The 25,168-nt window shown below is 37.0% G+C and overlaps 1 protein-coding gene across 8 annotated transcripts in view; it reads right to left on the bottom strand.

Moving 5' to 3' along the window:
* RBBP8 (RB binding protein 8, endonuclease) overlaps positions 1 to 25,168 on the bottom strand; it is a 112,095-nt gene that overhangs the window by 15,485 nt on the left and 71,442 nt on the right. For all 8 annotated transcript variants that reach the window (XM_047827420.1, XM_047827416.1, XM_047827418.1 and 5 more), the window contains 8 exons: positions 20,017 to 20,192; positions 16,529 to 16,633; positions 11,996 to 12,093; positions 10,050 to 10,159; positions 7,393 to 8,281; positions 7,187 to 7,310; positions 3,096 to 3,184; positions 2,339 to 2,456 (listed from right to left, as the gene is read on the bottom strand). In XM_047827420.1, the coding sequence (XP_047683376.1) occupies positions 2,339 to 2,456; positions 3,096 to 3,184; positions 7,187 to 7,310; positions 7,393 to 8,281; positions 10,050 to 10,159; positions 11,996 to 12,093; positions 16,529 to 16,633; positions 20,017 to 20,192 (1,709 nt within the window). The remainder of the gene's footprint in view (positions 1 to 2,338; positions 2,457 to 3,095; positions 3,185 to 7,186; positions 7,311 to 7,392; positions 8,282 to 10,049; positions 10,160 to 11,995; positions 12,094 to 16,528; positions 16,634 to 20,016; positions 20,193 to 25,168) is intronic.

Raw genomic sequence — 25,168 nt, 5'->3', positions numbered from 1 at the left:
CCAAGGGCTAAATTCATCTTCAGAGTACTAACAACATTTCTCACTATATAATCACATTTTGAAAAACAGCAGTTTACTAAAAAACAGAAATAGATCCAGTTGGCCAACAAACATGATAGAGCAGAAGCCTGCCAACATTACTCTCTATAAAATAACTACAACTTCCCTAATCCATGGTGCTGCAGCACCCTTACCCTGTTTTATCTTTCTCCACAACTTATCATCTATCATACCCCACATTTGATTGTTTCCCCTTAAATTAGAAGGCATGTTCCATGAAGTAGGTACTTTTGTTCTGTTTATTCATTATTTCCAGTTTCTGAAACACTTCCCTTTATAGAACTGCAGCTCTGTATTTACTGAATGAGTAAACAATTTTTTTTTTTACATTGAGGATCAAATTTGTAAGTAATATGCAACTTCTACGTGCCAGGCAGTGTGCTAGGTATCCCAAGTATTCTGTATATACTGCTAGTAAATCACAATGTTAAGTCACTACTTTATGGTTTTTTTTTAACGTTTAAAAATCTTGGTAAGTAATCTCCACATCCATCGTGTGGCTGAAACTCACAACCCTGAGATTAAAAGTCACATGCTCTACCGACTGAGCCAGCCAGGCACCCCCTCTAGTTTATGTTGGTGGTCTGACTTTTTTTTTTTTAAGTAGGGCTCCATGCACAACATGGGGCTTGAACTCACAACCCTAAGAGTGAAAGTCACATGCTCTACTAACTGAACCATACCTGTTGGTCTGATTTCTGACTTGAAATACTTGAAAACATAGATTATAGATTATATCCTCATTAATTTTCCTGGACCACAGAAACTACGAAAGCTAAGAATATGACTGTTGTGTTTTAATCCCTAAGTTATCAGAGTGATTTATTATATAGCAATAGTATGCACAATATCTATGTAGCCAAAACTATCTCCACTCATTAGTTCAAATTCTAAACTTACTTCCACATGATTCTTGCTTCAAACATATTTGGGAAACTATCATATTCTTTGAAGTGACCCGATACATTTGAAGCCACAGTAGTCATGTTTTAGTTTTGCCTTTTTTCTTTTTTTTTCAATAATATTAGGAGCTGGTACCAGAACAAAGTAATCTTAAAAGCAAAGTACCTTCTGAAGAAGAAAGTTACCTTAGTGTCGTTCACTATAAAAGGACAATGAATCACTGTTAAAGGTTTTTTTCTGTTTATAGGTACTGTCCTCTCAATGTAGGCAGCTAGCTATTTGGTCATGTAGTTACTCATTCCTAAAGAACAAAGAATTAAGGCACAGACTACTACAATTTTTTCTTACTTACTGCAGTTAGGGCAGCAAGAGATAAAGTGTTTCAAAAAAAAAAAAAGCAAAGACAAGACTGGCTTCAGCCCTGGGCAGGTAGACTAAAGAATATTCAGAAGAAGATAGGGAATGTACATATAGTCTGAATGTCCTCAGTTTCTAACAGCTGATCACTGGAGAGTGTCCTTGCTTTTGGCACTGCATCCCCTGTGGCAGGTCCTAACCCCTTAATACATAAGGGTGTAAGTGACACTATTCCTGGTCTAGTTGCTCTCATGCCATACACATCTGTAGTTAGGAGTGTTGCTAAGGTGGTGCCAACCAAAATCCTTCCATTGTTCCCACCTCTTTTGGAAAATCAAGGCTCTAGATGAAGACTTAAGTTCTTACAAAAGGCTGTAGACCCCTAATTTGGCCAAATCCCCTTTTCTGCAGAAGCAAAATATGGCAGAGTAGCTCAGTATATACACCATTATTCTTAGTTAACTGCTAATTTGCAAATCTATACAAATACTTCTCAGTAGACTCTCCCCTTTTTACCCTATAAATTACTCTGGAAATTCATATTTCTGAAACAGGACTCTCAAGATTCCCTTTTACAAAATAGATCTAATTACCAGAGATCAGCAAATTTTTTCTTAAAGGGTCAGACAGGAAATATTTTAGGCCTGAGGGCCCAATAAGGTCTGCAGCTACTACTCTACTCTGCTATGGTACCATGCAAGCAGCCATAGGCAATACATAAACAAAATAACTGAGGCTGTGTTCCAATAAATCTTTATTTATAAAACAGGCAGCTGACTATGGTTTGCTGAACCTTGGAAACAATTTAAATTTTTTCTGGAAAAAAAAATGTTTTGGCTAAAGATTTTTTTCCCTTGAAATACTGAAAGTGAGCTTTACTAAGAAAAATCTAATATTATTAAAAGATGAAAAAAACCTGGTTTATGGTGAAGAGGTCACTTGTGGTCATCAATGTAATGGTATGACTATAAACTTCCCTCCACATTTTTATTAAATTAAAAAAAAAATCAAATCTTACTTGGACTTTTCTCTCCCTTTTGTTCTTGCTTCTTCATTTTTAGAAGCACCGTTTCACTAACCAATGTGCAGTCCGTGTCCACTGTCTCTCCTCCTGCTAATCGTGACTGACTGCCATCCTAAATATTTAAAAATTCAAAAATTTTAACAATTATCCTGCATGGCCTTATATTTATGTTTTTAAAATTTTGGTATAATATACACACCATGAAATTGACCATTTTAACCATATTTTAAGTGTATACTTCAGCATTAAGTTATATTTATTTTTACCCTTTAGGAATATACATAGATTTATACATATATGCCTGTGAAGTATTTTAGCTTCAACGTACAAGCATCTTCTCTCAAGCCTATGAAAAGAAAGCCTGCTGCCAAGGGAAGGGAGAGGTACGCTCCACTGAACTCCCTGAACCTCTCCTCCCTTCCTCTCCAGCCTGCCTCACAGTAACGAACATCAGCGTACACAAAGAACAATTTATACTGCAGCAGCAGTGAAATAGTTCAGGAATATGCTACCAAGTGAAAAAGAATTTCTTAAACTACACAGAACCTAAATACAAGCCAAAAGAGTTATTATCAAAAGCATCATAAAGTTAGAAGAAAAAGCATTTTTCTTAGTTTTCTGAATGAGTAAATGCAGGTTTTAAGCAGTATGTAATCGATTATGTTACGGTCACAGAGTGAGTTAGGAGAGGAAGGTAACTAACAACTTACTAGAATAACCACATGTGCTTTGGTTTTATTTTCTAACTTACCTTTGTATCTATTACAGTAATATCCATTTTATATTGAGAAAGGTCTGCTCCTGGATCTATGCTCCACTGGTTATTTTCAAAGGATACATCTTCAATAAGGAGAAAAAAATAGAATTAAAAATGGATTTTAAAAATTCTTAAACCATTATGGGATCCACAAGTGGGAGAAAGGATTTGAAAATCATATATCTGCTAAAGAGACTATCTAGGACATAGAGAATATAAAGAAGTCTTACAACTCAATAATAAGAAAAATACTCCAATTGAAAATGAGCAAAGGATCTGAACAGACAATCCTTTCAAAGAAGATATACAAATGACCAAAAAGCACACGATAAGATGTTCTACAGCATTAGCCAGCAGGGAAAGGCAAATCATAACCACTATGAGATACTACTTCACATGCAGTAGGATGGCTAGAGTAAAAAAACGGATAATAACAAGCATTGGTGAGAATGTGGAGAGTGGGAACCTCATGTGCTAGTAGCCACTTTGGAAAGCAGATGGTTCCTCAAAAGGTTAAACAGAGTTAGCATATGGCCCAACAATTCTTCTCCTATGTAACTCAAGAAAAATGAAAAGATACATCTACATAAAACTGTAAGTCAACAGCTATGCTCATACCAGCATTATTTGTAATAATGAAAAAAATGAAAGTAAAATTAAGTCACAAAAGATCATATATTATATGATTCCATTTATATGAAAACTCCAGAGTAGGCAAATCTATAGAGACAGAGGGTAGATTAGTGGTTGCCTAGGATTGGGGAAAAGGGGAGGAATGCAGAATGATTGGTAATGGGTATTGTTCTTTATTTAGAAAAAATTTTTAACTTAAGTATAATTAACATACACTGTTACATTAGTTTCAGCTGTGCAATATGATTCCGCAACTCTATACACTTCTCAGCGCTCATAAGATAAGCATACTCTTAATCCCCTTCATCTATTTCACTCATCCCCCACCCCTCTCCTCCCCTCTGGCTACCATCAGTTTGATCTCTGTGTTTAAGAGTCTTTTGGTTTTGCCTCTTCTGTTTGTTTTACTTCTTAAATTCTACATATAAGAAATCATATGGTATTTGTCTTTCTCTGACTTATTTCACTTAGCATTATACCAAGTCCATCCATGTTGTTGCAAATGGCAAGATCTCGTTCTTTTTTATGGCTGAATAATATTCTACTGTACATACATAACCACATCTTTTTTATCTATTATTTATGGATACTTGGATTGCTTTCATATCGGCTATGGTAAATAATAATATAATAAACATAGGGGTGCATAGATCTTTTAGAATTAGTATTTTTATTTCTTTTAAGTAAATAAATACCCAGTAGTGGAAATATTGGATCATATGGTAATTCTATTTTTAATTTTTTGAGGAACCTCCATACCATTTTCCAAAATAGCTGTACCTGTGGAGAAAAGGGAACCCTCTTGCACTGTTGGCGGGAATGCAAACTGGTGAAGCCGCTCTGGAAAACAGCGTGGAGGTTCCTCAAAAAATTAAAAATAGATCTACCCTATGACCCAGCAATAGCACTGCTAGGAATTTACCCAAGGGATACAGGAGTGCTGATGCATAGGGGCACTTGTACCCCAATGTTTATAGCAGCACTTTCAACAATAGCCCAATTATGGAAAGAGCCTAAATGTCCATCAACTGACGAATGGTAAAGAAGATGTGGTTTATATACACAATGGAATACTACTTGGCAATGAGAAAGAATGAAATATGGTCTTTTGTAGCAATGTGGATGGAACTGGAGAGTGTTATGCTAAGTGAAATAAGTCAGGCAGAAAAAGACAGATACCATGTTTTCACTCATATGTGGATCCTGAGAAACTTAACGGAAGACCATGGGGGAGGGGAAGGGGGGAAAAAGGATACAGAGAGGGAGGGAGGCAAACCATAAGAGACTCTTAAATACTGAGAACAAACTGAGGGTTGATGGGGGGTGGGGGAGAGGGGAAAGTGGGTGATGGGCATTGAGGAGGGCACCTGTTGGGATGAGCACTGGGTATGGTATGGAAACCAATTTGACAATAAATTGTGTGTGTGTGTGTGTGTGTATATATATACATATATACATATGTATATATATACACACATACATATGTATATATATACACACACACATACACACACACGCACATATATATGTATATATATATATAAAGAAATTCGCTAGAAAAAGTAATCTTTACCTTGAGCTCTTGTTTTCCTTCTGAAAAGTATGTGTAGTTAATTTTTGTGAAAGGCCCTTTCCATTTTATTTTACAAATAAAAGATGTGCTAATTAAAAAAAAAACAACAACAAAAAAACAAAACAAAGTGTACCAATTTGCATTCCTACCAATAGTGCACGAGGGTTCCTTTTGCTCCATGTCTTTGCCAGTACTTGTTATTTCTTATGTTTTTTATTTTAGCCATTCTAACAGGTATAAAGTGATATCTCATTGTGGTTTTAATTTGCATTTCCCTGATGGTTAGTGATACTGAACATCTTTTCATGGGTCTGTTGGTGATCCATATGCCTTCTTGAAAAAGCTGTCTACTCAGGTCCTCTGCCCCTCACCTTTTATTTTAGAGAGAGAGAGACAATCTCAAGCAGGCTCCACACTTGGTGCAGAGTCTGATGTGGGGCTTGATCCCCCGACCCTGCGATCATGACCTGAGCTGAAATCAAGAGTTGGATGCTCAACCGAGTGAGCCACCCTGGCACCCCTCTCTGCCCATTTTTAAACTGAATTATTTGCTTTTTTTGGTGTTGAGCTGTGTGAGTTCTTCACACATTTTGCATATTAACTTAATGGGTAGTGTTCTTTCTGAGGTGATGAAAATGTTCTAAACTTAGACTACAATGACAGCTGCACAACTCTGTGAAGATATACAATAAATGAACTGTACACTTGAATGAGTGATTTTTGTATCAAAAATTGTTTTAAAAGTTAAAACTGTAACACTGTGTAGTTTTCAATGAATGTGGGCATACATGATAACTACATAAAGCACAGCCACGGAACACAAAGTGGCAAAATTAACTTTAAGTAGATTGAGAAAGATTACGCAGGTATACTATAATCCCTAGAGCAACCATGAACAAAAAACCCAAAATCAAAAATGTAAAAGAAAATCAGAAGTGAGAGTGAAAAAAGGTTTTTCATATAGAAACTGAAACTTTCTGAAAAAACAAAGCATTTTAGTTGGAAGAACAACTAAAGAATGTGCTTCAAGAAAAAAAGAAAATAAACCCAGAATGAAGGAAACACTTTGCAAAGAAGAATAAAAGAAAAAATACTGCATATGAAGTACAGAAAAATTTTGTAGCCAAAAAACAAAAAAAGACTCCCTTAAAAACACAGCAAAATTATGAAAAAATTAACATACTTATTAATTAAAAGCAAAGAAAAGATTTTCTAACAAGAAGCTTAAAAAACCCCACATTAATAGATATATACATATGGACAGGCTACCTACGGAGTGAGGAACAAAGTTTGGATGATGAAAATTCTACTTTATGTATTTTAAAATTCCATATAGTTTAAAATTCTTAAAGCTTTTGTAAAGAAAATAAGAAATAACATGGAAGAGGTAAATCCACGAAATCACATATAAAAGTAGGTATTAAAGACAATTACTCAATTCATTTTTTCAAAAAGCATGAGAGCAGGAAAATCGTATGTAAAATGAAACCAATGAGAATCATCCCATAAACACAAATATGCAGGAAGAAATAACATTTTCTCCCAAACAATTCACTATATCCAAAGAATGTATATACTATAACACTCAAAGTCATTACAAAAGAATGGAAATACTTTTTTTTAAAATTTTTTTTTAGTGTTTTTTAATTTATTTTTGAGACAGAGACAGAGCAGGAGCAGGGGAGGGGCAGAGAGAGAGGGAGACACAGAATCCCAAGCAGGCTGCAGGCTCTGAGCTGTCAGCACAGAGCCCGATGCAGGGCTCAAACTCACAAACTGCGAGATCATGACCTGAGCCAAAGTCGGACACTTAACCGACTGAGCCACCCAGATGCCCCAATACTTTTTTTTTTGAAAATATTATTTACAGTATACATACCTTGACTGTTTTGTACAGACTTTGTTTTAGCAACTCTACATGGATTTAACTGAAGAACAGATGTAAGTTCACATGCTCCATGGACTGACCTGCCTATTTTTACTGGCTCATGAGAATCAGCTCCCTAAAACAGGAAGAATTATTAGCATCTAGATAAAATCACAAACAACTCTTTTAATAAAAATACTTGAACATTTGACACTAACCTTCACATCATCAAAAAGATTGTCTGTCTCTAAACTTTCATGCGGACGTAGAGGGATTTTAAAGATGGGATTTTCTTCCTTGATTTGTAGTGGTGTTTTATTATCTGGAGATGATTTACCCAAGGACTGGAGGACGCACGCCTGTAAACAGGGCTCCTCTGGGGAATCTCTGGTTAATATACAGCTCCCACTTAAGGTCTTTCGGCTTGAGGAAGAGCCCTTGGGAATGGGCTTCAGGGCCTCATAGAGAGTCACTTGCCTAAATCTGACTTTAGAGGTCTCACTTCCTTGGCTTTTCTCTTGACGCTGAATAGCTGAAAATCGATCAGACAGATCCAGAGGTTTATCCATCACATAGTCTCCATTCACGGAAGAATGACTATCCAGTAAAAAAGGAAAAGCATTTTCTTTATCAAAAGAGGCCTGAGGGTAGCTTCCTTCATCTTCACTTTCTTCCTCAATTTTCTTCCTTTTGGATGTTCTGCCTCCCAGTGATTTCAGTGGCACTGCATGTTTATCAGTGACAGCATCTTTAATGTGATCAAAACTATCCTGTTCACTTTTGGGTTCATTTATATTTTTATTTATAAGCATCTGTTTATTTGAAGATGACAGGCTAATGATCTTGTTCACTTCAGACCCAAGATTATGCTGTGTGAAAAGGGCACTATCTTCAGATTTTGAAGTTGTTTTTCCTAGTCTAGAATTAGAAGTGTTGTTGAAGGGTGCTGTTTTCAAAAGGTTTTTTTTCCCAGTCTCTAAGAGAGAAGGGGACAAACTTGTATTCAAACCTAGACTGCGTTTCACATTAGAGGTAGCTCCAAATACAGGAGATGATACCCGAGTAGTTAACTCTTCCTGAGGAGTCTTTGAATTAGAATCTGAAAACCTGAAAAAATAAAGAGTGGTAAAAAGAAATAGGGTAAAAGTTAAAAGACAAGCATATGAGAAAACTTACATTAATACAGAATATTAGTAGTGAGGTCTTAGCCATGTATTAGACTCAAATAATTAACCAACATTTGAAATAGGGTAGAGTTGTCAGCTTCTCTTCATTTGACTGACAAAAAGCTGAGGAAAACGATACAGTAAATTTATCTCAATACCTTGATATTCCTGTCCATAAATATTTTTCCTAGTAATTTAAGCAATTTCACTATATACGAAAATCATAGCTTAATAAATTCACTGGGGACCTAAATTCTTTTGTTGTTATGAAATCTTATAATAAGTAACTTCAAAAAATAAAAATCTTATACTACAGAATTGAACATAACTTAAGACCCAGCCTGCTTCTAGCAGAGGAGACAGTTATGGTAGTAGAAAGAGTATTAGGTTTCAGTTAGAAGATGTGGCATGGGTAAGAGCTCTGGCTCTAGTTATTAACAGCTATGTAGTATTAAATAAGACGTTTAACCTCTGGGGACCTGTGTTTTTGTTGACTAAAAATGGGAGTAATCAAAAACCTACTTTCATGAGTTACTTTGATGACAAATTAAATGTGATATATGTATCTAAAACCGAAAGCACCTTTTTTTAAAGTTGTCTTTCTTTCTTTCTTCTTTCTCTCTCTCTCTTTATTTATTTAGACGTGCCTGAGTGGCTTAGTCAGTTAAGCATCCAACTCGATTTCAGCTCATTACCTTGTGGTTTGGGGGTTCAAGCCCTCCATCAGGCTTGGTGCTGATAGTGTGGAGCCTGCTTAGGATTCTTTCTCTCTCCCTCTCTCTTTACCCGCTTGCTCTCTCTTCCTCACTCTCTCAAAAATAAATAAATGAGATGGGGCGCCTGGGTGGCGCAGTCGGTTAAGCGTCCGACTTCAGCCAGGTCACGATCTCGCGGTCCGGGAGTTCGAGCCCCGCGTCAGGCTCTGGGCTGATGGCTCAGAGCCTGGAGCCTGTTTCCGATTCTGTGTCTCCCTCTCTCTCTGCCCCTCCCCCGTTCATGCTCTGTCTCTCTCTGTCCCAAAAATAAATAAACGTTGAAAAAAAAAAATTAAAAAAATAAATAAATAAATAAATGAGAGAGAGAGAGAGAGAGAATGAGAGGAAGGGGCAGAGAGAGAGTGGGGGAGAGAGAGGATCTCAAGCAGGCTCCACACTGTCAGCATGGAGCCAGATGAGGGGCTTGAACTCACGAACCATGAGATCATGACCTGAGCCTAAATCAAGAGTCTGATGCTCAACCAACTGACCTATGCAGCCCCTGTGCCCCACTGCTGAAAGCACTTTTAAAAAAGCAAAATACTACACAAATATAGATAAGTTAGTGGATGTTCTGAAATTAGTAAATATGAGACACAACACAATCTTGAAAATTCACCTAAGTTTATAAATGCATTTTATATAACATCCATTTATAACATTTTTTTGGAAATACAAACACAGAAGGGATGACTGGGTCTTTATAGAGGCAGAGTAACAAGGCTGGACTCTGAACTACTGCTTGATAGAAGTATAAAAAGACCCCAAAAATAATATTCCTCTCTCTACAGTGATGCAAAAAGCCCTCAATTGACCATGAACTGGGGAAAAATATTTTTAAAATAAAAATTAATACAATATGCTGACAGAGAGAAATCATTAATTATATGGAACTCAACTGTAATGAGATCTCACCAATAGTCTGCAAGTTATTATTAAAGTGCCCCAAATTACCTTAAAGTATCTTCATTGTTTCTTACAGATTCCTCAAAAGGTTGTTTCTTGTGATCTTCTAGACAATGATAGAGTTCATCACCAAGAGGGCTCATGGGACCCTGAGATTCCTTCAAAAGTAAAATATAAAGTATATAAATACAATGGAAGATTATTCATTCTTAAAAAGGAATGAAATGTTGATACATTCTGCCATTTGGATGAACTTCAAAAACAGGCTAAGTGAAAGAAGCCAGACTCAAAACCCACATAATGCAAAATTCCATTCACATGAATTATCCAGAATAGCTAAATCCATAAGGACAAAAAGCAGCCTGGTGGTTGCCAGGGGTTGTGGGTAGTCGGAAATGAGGATTGAATGTTTAACAGGTAAAGGGTTTATTTTGGGGAAGATGAGAATTTTTTGGAACCAGAGATGTGGTAGTGTGTAGTAATACTGTGTAATACTGTATAGTACTCAATGCCACTGAATTGTTATGCACATTTCACCACAATAAAAAAAATAAGCACTTTTAAGTTTAGAGAGAGAAAAGCCCCAATATTTTACATAAGCACATTCTATTACTCATATGTAAAACTCCATAAACTTCCAAAAAACGTTATTTAGATGGGGGGAAAGGAATAAAGATAATTATTTACACTGACAGAAGATGAATTTAAAAGACTCCTTCAGAGAGCAGTGCTTCTCAAACTTTAACATGCATTCAAGTCAACTCGGGATCTTGTTAAAACAAGTTCGCTTGCAGTTAGGTCTTGGGTGGGGTCTGAGATTCTCTGTATCTAATAAAACTTTAAGGTGATACAGATGTTATTGGCCTGTGGATCATACCTCAAGAAACATGTCTTTAGAGATCAGCTCCCTTAATTTATCTGGTGCTGAAACTACTTATTTGTCAGATTTATGGGTAGGAAGAATTAGAAACCATTAAAACACACTTAAAGTTCAAAGGTTAAAAATTACCCATTACCACTTGAAGAGGGATTTAAAACTTAGAAAGAAAAAAAATCTAAACATAATGAAAAATCAACTCAATTTTTATTTATTTTATTTTTTAATGTTTATTTATTTTTAAGAGAGAAAGAGTGCCAGCAGGGAGAGACAGAGAGGGAGGAAGACACAGAATCTAAAGCAGGCTCCAGGCTCTGAGCTGTCAGCCCAGAGTCTGACGTGGGGCTTGAACTCACGAACTGTGAAATCATGACCTGAGCTGAAGTCAGATGCTCAACTGACTGAGCCACCCAGGTGCCCCTCAATTCAATTTTTAAAACTTTAACAGCAAGACAATTTTGTAGGAGCACATATACATTTACTGACTAAAGCAAAGGAATACTATTTTAAAGTGGTATCAAAATAAAACTTAAATAAATAAAACTTGAAATTCTGCAATTTTAAGTTTTCTATTTTCAGGGACCAATTAAGAAACAAAGTGAATATGTCTGATATAAAGAAGTACTAAAACAACAAAAATTAATTCATGGGATCAATTTCTGACCCAATCCCTAAGAATCAGGTGGCATAGAATCAGATGAATCCGAAGAATTCAGCCTGTTTTCCAAATCAAACCCTAATTTAAAGGATATTGAAAAATTCCAATAAATTCTGAAACCAACCTTAAGGTTTAAGACTTCAGTTAGATGGAACAGGATAGGGGTAGGTAGGATAGAGTAAACAGGAAAGGGTTGGCCAAACCCTCTATGCCATCATCACTTCCCTAAAATTTTGACTCAACCCACAACCTATATGCCAAGAATTCTAAAGACTCCAGATTTCTGGGACTGCTGGAGTAGAGACCATAAATAGGCCTTTCTAACCACATCAATTTTGTTCTAGGTCTTTATCTGATGACCCTGGGATAAAATACTTTTTCTTTTGCTTAATACTCTAAACACCAACACTAAAGGACAGCAATTAATTCATATTTTCACCAAACTAAACAATTACTTACAGATTCTTCTTGAACACTAAGTCCAAGTGTTTCAGCAACAACTGTAGCCAAATTAAAAGATGACTTATCAGTAGGACAATGGTTTGTTCCATGTGTTTCTAAGTTAGGAAAAAAAAAAAAAAAAACAATTATACAACTGTAGAAATGACATGTATTGAAAAATACAAAAAAGGAAAGAGGCTCAAAGAACCACTTTACAAGATAGCACTGAATAATTTTAAAATTCTGTGCAAAACATCTGTGCCAAAAAGTCCAAAATATCTACTACAAATGGCAATAAATTGCAGGTATCTAACATCTACATCTGCCAAACTTTTTCAGCTAAGATTTCCTACTTTTCCTAAATGGACTGAATGCAATGGGCAGGTTATTTTTCTCATTGTCACTCAGAAAAAAAAACAAACCCAAAAAAATCATATATAATTGTGCTGGATTTCTTGTGCCCTAAGTTACAGCATGAATATATGCCTTTTATGACAATATACTTTGTAGAAGAGATTTTCAACTCTGCATTATTTTCAAGATTTAAGCTAAATACAGAAATCACCTGTGTTCAAGTATTTTACAAAGCTTTATATATGCAGAGTTTCAACCAGTCAACAAGTATTTATGGAGCACATACTATGTTCTAGGCATGTGTTAGGCACTTGATCAAAGGAAAAAAGGTTCTTGCCCTCAAGGAGCTTCAGGGCTTATACGGGTGAAACAGAAAGTAAAAAAGAGAATTGCAATAAAATGTGATACACATTAAAGGAACATTAAAGGTGCACATAAGTGTTGATTTAAACATAAAGAAAGGATTCCTAAATCTGCCTTGGGAATATCAAGGAAAGATACACTAAGCGATGCCTAACCTGACCCTGGAAAGAAAGAGGAACTTGATAGGTAAAACAGGCTGGGGACAGAAAGAAGGATTCTAGGTACGGTAAGGGTTCAGATATGTCAAACAAAATTGCATGTTTAGAGGGGCGCCTGGGTGGCTTGGTTGGTTAAGCGTCCGACTTCAGCTCCGGTCATGATCTCACGGTCCGTGAGTTCAAGCCCCGTGTCGGGCTCTGTGCTGACAGCTTGGAGCCTGGAGCCTGTTTCAGATTCTGTGTCTCCCTTTCTCTCTGTTCCTCCCCTGTTCATGCTCTGTCTCTCTCTGTCTCAAAAATAAATAAACGTTAAAAAAAATTAAAAAAAAAAATTGCATGTTTAGGGAACTATAGGTGTTTTAATTGCTGGGAATCAAAATGCAAAAGCTATAACAGTAGTAGGATATGAGCCCAGACAGGTCAGTGAGGGATTTCTCTCTCTCCCACAGGGGTGTGGAGAGGTGAAGAGTGGAATCTATACTTTATTGGATTCAACTAGAGGGAATGGGAGATAATACAGAAGAGCTACTGAACACAGACTACTTTTTCAGCTTTGAAGAGAAGCTGTAGCTAAGAATGGAGACAATTAAGAGAGGCGTTATTTTTATTCATATTTAGTCATTTATTAAAAAAAATTATGTTTATTTACTTGGAAGAGAAAGAGATAGTGTGAATGGGGGAGGGGAAGAGGTAGAGGGAGAGAGAGAGACAGAGGGACAGAGAGAATCCCAAGCTGGATCTGCACAGTCAGCACGGAGCCCAAGGCAGGGCCCAAACTCACAAAACCATGAGATCATGACCTGAGCCCAAACCAAGGTTGGATGCTTAACCGACTGAGCCACCCAGCCGCCCCAACAGGGGTTATTTTTAAAAGATGGAAGATAACATGTGCATATTTTGAAAAGAATGAACCTGCAGAGAAGCTGAAGATTTAAGAGGGCAACGGAGGGAGCAAAATCCTGGCAGCAGCAGAGGAGAATGTGCCCCAGAGTGCAGACAAGCAAGGATCTACCACTCAGTGTTACATCCTCAGCACCCTTTGCTAGACAGTCTGTCCTCCTCTCACACACATACTAATATGAAATGATTTCTTAGCTTTTAGAGTATAAGTTTTGTACTCATACTAAATGAGTAAGTGATTAACCTTGACCAACCCTTCCAACTGGCATCTGGATCCCATCTCCCCTTACCTTTTCACAGATGTAGTAACAGTTTCCTCTTTCCTTAGAATGACTCATTTCTTTCTCTTTACTTGATCTTTCCATCAACATAAAAATATGCTGCATATGCTGTACTATCCCATCTTCTTTTTTTAAATTTTTTTTTTTCAACGTTTATTTATTTTTGGGACAGAGAGAGACAGAGCATGAACGGGGGAGGGTCAGAGAGAGAGGGAGACACAGAATCGGAAACAGGCTCCAGGCTCTGAGCCATCAGCCCAGAGCCTGACGCGGGGCTCGAACTCACGGACCATGAGATCGTGACCTGGCTGAAGTCGGACGCTTAACCGACTGCGCCACCCAGGCGCCCCTGTACTATCCCATCTTCTAACATCCTCGCTTGACCCATTTTCTCTCTAGCTACTGTCCCATTTTCCCCTCCCCTTTACCACAAAACATCTTGAAGGACTTGTTTACAAGTGCTCTCTGCTTTCTCTGCTCGCTTCTCTTGAGCATGCAACAATCTAGAGGAATACCATTACACTTTAACAGTTCACGTTAACACTCAGAAGATCTGCATGTGACCAAATTCAATAGTGAATTTTCAGTCTTCATCTTGCCTGACCTATTAGCACAGTCTGCCAGTTGACCACTCCTTTCTCTCTCCACTTGGCTCAAAGGACACTACTTTATCTCAGTTCTTCTATCTCCCTGGCAGCTCCTTCTCTGGTTACTTACTTTGTTGGTTCCTCCTCATTTTCACAACCTCTAAATCACCATCTAGACAGCTGTAATATTGCCTCTGAAGAGGTGAAAAATGGTTAGTTGAAGGCAAAATAATCTTTTTATACATAAAGCACCTACATACACTCATACAGTGTATCTGCAGTATTGAAATTTCATGGAAAAATAATTAGGGGAAAAAACATCTTAAAAGTTTAGTGTGGGGGTGGGAAAAATAGTTCAGAATCACTACTTAAATTTTTTAAAAAATGTTTATTTGAGAGAGAGAGAGAGACAGTGTGAGCGAGTGCAGAGTAGGGGCAGAGAGAGAGAGAGAGAGGAAGAGTGAGAATCCCAAGCAAGTTCCACACTGTCAGTGTAGAGCTCGACACAGGGCTTGATCTCACCAACCGCAAGATCATGACCTGAGGCAAAATCAAGAGTTGGACGCCTAACCTACTGAGCCATCCAGGCACCCCTTATTTTATTTTTTCTAAGTAGGCTCCACACCCAGCATGGAGCCCAACATAGGGTTCAAACTCATGACCCTGAGATCAAGACCTGAGCTGAGATCAAGAATTGGACACGTAACTGAATAAGTCACCTAGGTGCCCCTGAGAACCACTACCTTACATAATGAAGCACCCCAGAGCTTAGTACTTGAACTTCTTCTCTTCCCTATCTACATTCACTTGCTTGGTAATCTCATCCACCTACATGCTAACAATTTCCTTTCATATCTCCATCTTAGACCTTTCTAAACTCAGATCTAACTACTCATCCAAAGTCTTACCTGAATGACTCTCCAGTATCTCAGAATATTCTCAAAACCAAACTTCTGATTTCTAACCACCCCTATCCCCACCTTTCTTCTTCTTTTTTTTAATTTTTAAATATTTATTTTTTTTTTTGACAGAGTGAGAGACAGAGCACGAGTGGGGGAGGGGCAGAGAGAGAGGGAGACACAGAATCCGAAACACGCTCAAGGCTCCGAGCTGTCAGCACAGAGCCCGATGCGGGATTGAACTCATGGACAGCGAGATCATGACTTGAGCCGAAGTTGGATGCTCAACCAACTGAGCCACCCAGGCACCCCTCTCCACCTCTATTCTTGAACCTGATACTCCTAGTCTCTTTCCTCTTAATAAACAGCAGCTCTAAAGAACAGAGTTGCCCAAACCAATCTCCCCTTCACTCACACTGTTCTGCCCTAGTCATGAAGGCTTCCTTACCATCCTTCATAAAGAACCAAATAGCATGCTCATCTGAAGGCCTATGAGCTCTGACTTCTCTACCTGGGATGCTCTTTCCCCCTATGTCCATATGACTTCTTTGCTTCCGTAAATCTCTCCTCAAGCGTCACTTTTTAAAGTGAGGCTTTCTAGTCTCTCTTCTGACCCAGCTTCAGAACACTTGCTTCTACCTAATATGTATTCATTTTCTTTCTCCCTCAACTAGATTACAACCTCTACGAAGTTAAGGGCTTTGTTTTCTTCAGTACCTGGTATACAGTAGGTACTCAAGTATTTGTTGAATGAATGAATAAACCACAGTAAAGCCTGTTTACTTAAAATTATTAGCAATCTGTATTAACATGGCTAGGGATATTAATATGACTACGGATATTAGTATGAATAATGGGACATTATTTTCCAATATGAAAAAGATTACTACACAACCAACAATACAAACAAAATCATATGGAAAATATTGTGTAATTCAGACTTCTGGCCACTCTTCCTTACCAGTAACCACAAATTTTAAACTTACGAAGTAAATCTTAATATGCTTACTAGACACTGGGGATTGACTCTGATCACAAGTGTCAGCCACCAGAATTTCACTTTCATTAGGTTTATTCTGTGGATGAATTGAAGACTTTGGAAGTTTTCTGAGTTCTAAGGGGAAAAAAAGAAATTACATATAAACAAACAATTATGATACAAAATATTATTTTGATAAGCCAATACAAACCTGTCCTTAAGTGCATTAGAAGTATTATTTTATTGATTCTAATAAAAAGTTCATTCCTTTGGTATCACTAAGAAACAAAGCTGGAAGTTAGGACAGAGAGAGGGACTAGAACAGATAAGCTTCTTCTGACCTAAGTTTCCTAGAGTTGTAATGTTTTAATGCATCTTCTCCTTATGTATTTGTTGCAAATCAGTCAGGTTCATTTAAAATGAATACTGCATCATATACCTCTGCAATCTTTTTTAGAGCTTTTATTTTCTGGAAGGAAATCCTGAAACATGTTTTTTTAGAAAGCATTCCAATATTTAAGGATTTAATTCAAAGAAAACCAAAAGAAGCACAAAGTAAAGGGAAATAGACTTATTAATTATAACTAGAAAATATTATAACACACTATAAACTTTAAAATAAGCAAGGGTGAGGGGCCACCTGGGTGGCTCAGTTGGTTAAACGTCTGACTCTTGATTTCCATTAAGGTCACAATCTCATGGTTTGTGACTGTGAGCCTGGTATTGGGCTCTGCACCCACAGTGCAGAGTCTGCTTGAGATTCTCCTTCTCTCTCCCTCTCACTCTGTCCCTCCTCCACTCTCTCTCTCAAAATAAATAAATAAACTTGAAAAAAAAAAAAAAAACAAGGGTGTGGGAATGCAAGCTGGTGCAGCCACTCTGCAAAACAGTATGGAGGTTCCTCAAAAAACTAAAAATAGAACTACCCTACGACCCAGCAATTGCACTACTAGGCATTTATCCACAGGACACAGGTGTGCTGTTTCGAAGGGACACATGCACCCTCATGTTTATAGCAGCACTATCAACAATAGCCGAAGTATGCAAAGAGCCTAAATGTCCATCGATGGATGAATGGATACAGAAGATGTGGTGTGTATGTATACACACAGACACACAGACACACAGACACACACACACACACACAGACACACACACACACACACACACTGGAGTATTACTCAGCAATCAAAAAGAATGAAATCTTGCCATTTGCAACTACGTGAATGGAACTGGAGGGTATTATGCTAAGTGAAATTAGTCAGAGAAAGACAAAAATCGTATGACTTCACTCATATGAGGACTTTAAGAGACAAAACAGATGAACATAAGGGAAGGGAAACAAAAATAATAAAAAACAGGGAGGGGGACAAAACAGACAAATATGGAGAACAAACAGAGGGTTAGTGGAGGGGTTGTGGGAGGGAGGATGGGCTAAATGGGTAAGGGGCACTAAGGAATCTACTCCTGAAATCATTGTTTCACTATATGCTAACTAATTTGTATATAAATTTTAAAAAATAAAATATAAAATTAAAAAAAAATAAGCAAGGGTGCCAACTAGTCATTAAATCAGTTTTAAAATAATTTGCATGATTCAAAATGGTTATATTTATACACATATATACACATACATGTATTTTAATTTTACTGACTGATGTCACTTTATTTAAATAAATTAGTTTAAAATTAAATTTTAAATAAAACAATGTTTTTTTTAATTTAAAGAGAGAGGGAGAGTGCAGAAGCCAGGGAGAGGGAGAGACAGAGAGAGACAGAGACAGAGAATCTCAAGCAAGCTCCATGCTCAGTGTGAGATCACTACCCATGCCGGAATCAAGAGCTGGATTCTCAACTGAATGAGCCACCCAGGCACCCTGATCTTATATTTTAAAACCAAAATTTCAGATCCCAAGTAAAAATGATTAGAGCAAGACTAAAAAAGACAAATTAAGTTTTAAAATAGTTACAGGTTGTTCTCATATGATAAAGAAATAAACCGGAAGCAATCATACAAGATATAAAACAAGACTTTCCTAATAAAGAAAATTGTGATGATTTGTTTTTCTAGGTATTCTTACAGATGGATTTAAACATGGTCTAAATTATAAATGCTTATCTACAGTGATTCTGTCTGATAGACTAAAAGGCAAATAAATGTTCATTTACTTAAATGTTTATTTTGAGAGAGAGAGAGAGAGAGAGAGAGAGAGAGAGAGAGAGAGCGCGCACAAGCATGAGCGGAGGAGGGGCAGACAGTGAATCTCAAGCAAGCTCCACGCAGTCAGTGCAGAACCTGACGTGGGTCTTGATCTCATGAACCGTGAAATCATGACCTGAGCCGAAATCCAGAGTTAGACACTTAACCAACTCAGTCACCCAGGCACCCCTGAATGTTCATTTTAGATCCAAGACCTTATATTTTACTTTAGTTCCTAATTACATGTAAGATTTTTAACAGTTCTTTTGTCTTCCACTAGATGGTGATGAAAGCTCATATAAAATGGGGGAAAAAAAAGGTGTCAATTTTCCAATATCAAAGAATAAGATCTACTTATTATTTTAAAGGCATAGCTACGGTAAACAGTTTATTTTGAATTATGAAAACATCTCCAGAAGTACGTACACCACTTCCCTCCAAATGCTTTCCTTGTTATAAACAATTAGGGTTAAAAATAAAAGTCTTTGCCATTTACTCCAGATCAACATTAAAAGAAATAATCATTGCATCGTATCACATGATATATTTCAGGGCTACATGCAAAGGTAGTTCCAAAGTATTTAACAGAAATGGTAAATGGGCCTGGAATTAGAAATATGCCACTGATAAGCCATAAAGTTTATACTTTATAGAGCCATTTCTTGGTCACCATCAATCACTACAAATTATAACAAAAATAGCCAGTTAGAACTACTGGTGGGAGTAGCTATACTTAACGCATGGGAAGTACAAAAGTTTAGAGCCAAGAGGATCTTTATTTGAATTGTGATTCATCTACTTACTTGACAGGTGATCCTGAGTGAATTATTTAACCCCTCCAAAGAGTGTACCTTTCCTCGTTATAAAATGAAGATGTTGACAGCTCCCTTCCAAGCTTGTCATAAGAATTAAAATCTAGTAATAATGCATTCAAATCGCTCAGTGTATTATTACCTGGCACACAGGTGAAAATTAATGTTAAATTCCTTTCCCCTTTCCTTCTAATCCCACTCAGATATATATATACCCAGGAATATTTTTTAAATAAAAGGAAAAAAGAAAAAAAAAACATGTACCACATTTATAAAATGCTGGATGTTTACATATTCAGATAAGCAATGAAGGCCTGTACATAATCTAGACAGAAAAAGCCTTCCCAGTCACTTCACTAATGGAAGTTAAACTTACAGTTGTAATAGAAGCTCCCTGACTGATGACTATCTTCCTTCCACTAGATGGAATAACAGAAAAACTCACCATACAAAAGAATACTTTTTCATATGAAACCAGATAACTAAAATAAAACTCCAGTCCTTACCGTTTGTACACACAGACTCTTCCAGCTCAGTGTGTGTGTGTTCTATGTATCGGACATGGAGGTTCTCCTTTCTTCGTAGCCGGTTAACGCCAGAAAAGGAAAAGGCCGTTATTGGTGAATCTGGAATAACATTTTCCTCAGATTCAAGATCAGTTGCTTGATGCTGTTGATCATTCCTAGAGGAAAATAATGGCAAATGGAAAAAAAAAAATTAATTCAACAAATATTTACTAAAACATCCCTACCTAGTATGGAGCTACAAAAGAACATAGGTATAAAGCTATGAGAGATGCAATTCCTTGCGTTGAATGTTCCAAATCTAAATATAAGGATTAGAGAAGTACTCAAATGATTAGAGTACCAATTGGGGAATATTATTGTGAGAAGTGAAGTACAAAGTGTAGTTGGTGGTACCTTGAGGTAAAATTAAAAGAATCTCAAATGGCAGAGAAAATGAGCAGAGGATCCACACATCTGAGTAAAGGCACGCAATGCTGTGTACTTGGTGTTAGAGGAGGGCAAGCTGAAACTACATGAAAAAGAGCCTTGATTAAGCGCGTGCATAACTTAGAAAGCAAGAGGAAAAGAACTGATGGTTTCACAGCATGGAAGTAACGTGACAATGTAGCAGCAAGAGTGCAACACTGACTGGAACAGAAAAAAAGGAGGCAAGGAATCAATTAGGCAGTGGCTATAATGGTCCAGGCAAGAGTTTCTGGGGGTTTGAACTAGAATGTTGAGAATAGCTATGGAAAGGAAGGGACCAATATTAAACACTGGCAGAATTAACATGACTTGGCAAGTGACAAATAAGGGGCGATGAATAATACTAACACTGATAATATTATTGATGGAGGTTTATACTGTTGGGTACTGTTCAAAGTGCTACATGCATCTGTTTAATTATCACAATCGTAGGAGCTATTAATAGTACTCTCATTTTACAAATGAGAAAGTTAAATCACTTACTAAAATAGTAAGGAGCAGAAGCAGGATCTAAATCCCAGCAGCCAGATTCCCAGGACAGTATTGATAAACATTCAATATGTTATCCTTAGTACAGACTATGAGACGAATGACTGATCACAAGTAGGATTCAAACTTTGAGTTTCTACTGCTACTTCTATCCAGGCCCCCTTAGAGTCTACTCTCAACACATCAGTCAGAAAAGTCTTATTAATACTTAGTCATATCATGTCACTCCTGATTAAAACCTGCCTTATCTCCCCATTTCACTGGAAACACAAGCTAAAGCCCTATAAATGATTCACAAGGTTCTACATGATCTCATTTTCTCCCTCCCCCATTACCTGGGATCTCTTTTTATACTATACTCCAATCATCCTCACTTCCTCAAGGTTCCTCAACATACCCAACTTGAGTTCTTTCTCTAGCTCTTCCTTCTGCTTGGAATGCTCATCCCCAGACATCACTTACTTAGTGATCTCATTTCCTTCAAGTCTTTGCTGAAGTTTTACTTTCTCATCAGTGCCTATCTTAAACATGCTATTTAAAACTGTACCCTCTTGGGACTCCTGAGTGGCTCAGTCAGTTAATTTTCCGACTCTTGGTTTCAGCTCAGGAGGAGTTCATGATCTCACAGTTCTTCAGGACGAGCCCTGAGTTGGGCTCAGTGCAGAGCCTGCTTGGGAATCTTCTCTCCCCCTCCCCCACTCATGCTATCTTTCTGTGTCTCTTAAAAAAAAAAAAGTGGGGGGGGTCTTAAAAAAAATTGTAACCTCCTTCCCATACTTTAGGTACTCCTGTTGCTTGTTATTTTGCTATTTGCTTTATCCATGGTATTTATGGCTTTTGAATATAGTATATAATTGACTTGTCTATTGCTCACCTGCCAGAATGTAAGCTCTAAGAGGATAAAGAATCTTTGGTTCATTGTTACATCAAATGAACATGAGTAGGCACTTGGTATGTGCTCAGTAAATATTTGTTGAATGAAGGAATATGAGAGATCCCCAGGTTTCATTAGAAAAATAAAAATGTGTTGATTCAGGCATATGTTTTTGCCCAACTCAATTCAGGACCAATGGTACCTAAACACTGGGTTTGGACTGAATTGTGGTTATTGAGTAAATAATTAATTTTTACTCAATTGAGTTTCCCCTTACTGACTTTATTGACCAATTCTTACCAGTTGGTCAGGCATTTAGGCTTTATGTGACAAATCCAGTCTGTCTACTATACTCATTATCAATTTGTAGTACTATTTCCAAACAAAAAGTAATGAACATCTTATAACTATGACCAAAAGAGATTAAAAAAAAATTACAAGATTAATTACTCCTAACACAGATTTGTATCTTAATTTCCTGGGTAACACCAGTATTACTTGTGGTCTGTAATCCTATATTCTATACTGAGGAAAATCTTTAGAGCTAATATCTAATTTTTAACTGTCTTATTCTGGAAAAACAGAGTAAGTTAAGGTCATATGAGAAAGACTTATAAATTAATGGAGTGTGAAACCTACCCAACCTTGCTTTAACTAATCACGTCAGAGGCTATCCACCTATTAGTCATGAAAATTCAACCTGGAACATGAATGAGTCACAAGAAACTGATTTCCTGGAACAGTCAATCTATAAGTAGCTGGGATCACAAAAGGAAAACAAAAACAAAACCCCAAAAAACCTAGATCTAATTAGAGGTGCAAACTAAGTAAACAAGTGCTGGCTTTATCTTCTTTTGCCATAAAAGGGGGAAAAAAAACCCAAATAACTTCCATATATTAACAAAGTTTCTTCTTTAAAGCATTAGATCTCATTCAGATTTTCTGAGAAACGTTAAAAAGTTCATGCCACAGCTTTAGTTAATTATATACACTGGTCATCTTTCTTCTTTCACTTTTCTAACAGCCCAAGAGTAAATTTTTGATTGTCTGTTTTATTTGTTGGCCTCCCCTGCTTAAATTCCTGTCACAACAACTTTAGTTGTTCTTTTTTTCTAAAGACCTATAAAAGTGCAGAGTCTCCCTCTGTAAAGAGTCTACAAAAGTTTTTAACATTCAGCTTTTTTCCTCTGAAGAACTTACAGTGGGTTAAAATATAATTTAAACTTAATGGAATAGTTATAGCCATTAAGTTCACTTAAACATTTTGGTTTTCAAAAAAAGGAAAAAGGTCTGTACGCTATAAACTATTGAGTCCAATATCTGAATCTTTTGGAAGTAGTGTAAGTTTATAATATGAATAATTCAAGTAAGACTAATTTTAGGGGCGCCTGGGTGGCTTAGTTGGTTGAGCATCCGACTTCGGCTCAGGTCATGATCTCACGGCTTGTGAGTTTGAGCCCCGTGTTGGGCTGTGTGCAGACAGCTCACAGCCTGGAGCATGCTTCGGACTCTGTTTCCCTGTCACTCTGCCCCTTCCCCACTCATTCTCTCTCTCAAGAATAAACATTAAAAAATTGAAAGACTAATTTTCAAAAGTAGAGCTATTAAACCAGTTGTACTTAGGACCTGCTTAATTGAACATCCAGCTTTCTCAGGAAGGCATGTGACAGTGACTCTCTTGATACCATCTCATGAAGAGTGATAATGAAGGAAACGCCTCAGGGCTCCATCCTCAGGCAGATTTTATTTAACATTTTTTAAATGATTTTGATGCAGGGTACTTAATGGAATATTCACATTTGTAGAAGACATAAAGCAGAGAATGAAAGCTAACCTAACAGATGGCAGGAAAAAAATCAACACATGAAAGACCCCCAAAGGTTGGAATAATGGGCCAAATCTAACAAAACAAAGTAGAGCAGGAGAAATGTGAGATTATAAACTTCAATGAACTGAATCAGAAAAGAGAGAATCCAGGCTCCGCCACCTACACAGGTAGATAACCTTCTGAGGCTGTTTTAGCACAAAATTATAGAAAGAGTACACGGTCTCTGAAGTGAGGTACACCTGGGTTCAAATGCTAGGTCTGACACTTACAAATCACACTGGGTAAATCAGTTAACCTTTCTGAGCCTTAGTACCTTATCTATAAAGTATGGTACTGTACTCTCCTGCTTCCTTTTTGTAGGAAGGCTGTGAAAAGGAAGCAATATATGTAAAGTCATAATCCAATGCCCAAATAATAGTATTTAATCAATAGTGCTCTTCTATTTATTTTTTAAAGATTCAAAAAAAAGTTTATTTGTGCATTATATGCCAACAAATTGGGCAATCTGTAAAAAATGGGATAAATTCCTAGAAACATATAAACTAACAAAACTGAAACAGGAAGAAATAGGAAATTTGAACAGACCCATAACCAGTAAAGAAACTGAATCAATTTATCAAAAATCTCCCAACAAAGAGTCCAGGGCTGGATGGCTTCCCAGGGGAATTCTACCAAACATTTAAAGAAGAGATAATACCTATTCTTTTGAAGCTATTGCAAAAAAAATAGAAATGGAAGGAAAACTTCTAAACTCATTCTATGAGGCCAGCATTACCTTGATTCCAAAACCAGACAAAGACGCCACTAAAAAGAAATACAGACCAATTTCCGTGATGAACATGGATGCAAAAATTCTCAACAAGATACTAGCAAACTGGATCCAACAATACATTAAAAGAATTATTCACCACAATCAAGTGGGAGTTTTTTCCTGGGCTGCAGGGCTGGTTCAATATCTGCAAATCTATCAACGTGATACATCACATTAATAAAACAAAGGATAAGAACCACATGATCCTCTCAATAGATGCAGAAAAAGCATTTGACAAAACATAGCATCCGTTCTTGATAAAAACCCTCAAGAAGGTAGGGATAGAAAGAACATACCTTAACGTCATAAAAGCCATATACGAAAGACCCACAACTAATATCATCCTCAATAGGGAAAAACTTGGAGTCTTTCCCCCTGAGATCAGGAACACAACAGGGATGTCCACTCTCACCACTGTTGTTGAACATAGTGCTGGGTGTCCTAGCCGAAGCAATCAGACAACAAAAAGAAATAAAAGGCATCCAAATTGGCAAGGAAGAAGTAAAACTTTTACTCTTTGCAGATGACATGATACTCTATGTGGAATACCTGAAACACTCCATCAAAAAACTGCTAGAACTGATACATGAATTCAGCAAAGTATAAAAACCAATGTCATAAAACCAATGACAGAAATCAAATGCATTTCTATACACTAATAATG

This window comes from Prionailurus viverrinus, chromosome D3, assembly GCF_022837055.1.
Source record: "Prionailurus viverrinus isolate Anna chromosome D3, UM_Priviv_1.0, whole genome shotgun sequence".
Classification (NCBI taxonomy): Eukaryota; Metazoa; Chordata; class Mammalia; order Carnivora; family Felidae; genus Prionailurus; species Prionailurus viverrinus.
This window is presented reverse-complemented; position numbering and strand designations above follow the sequence as displayed.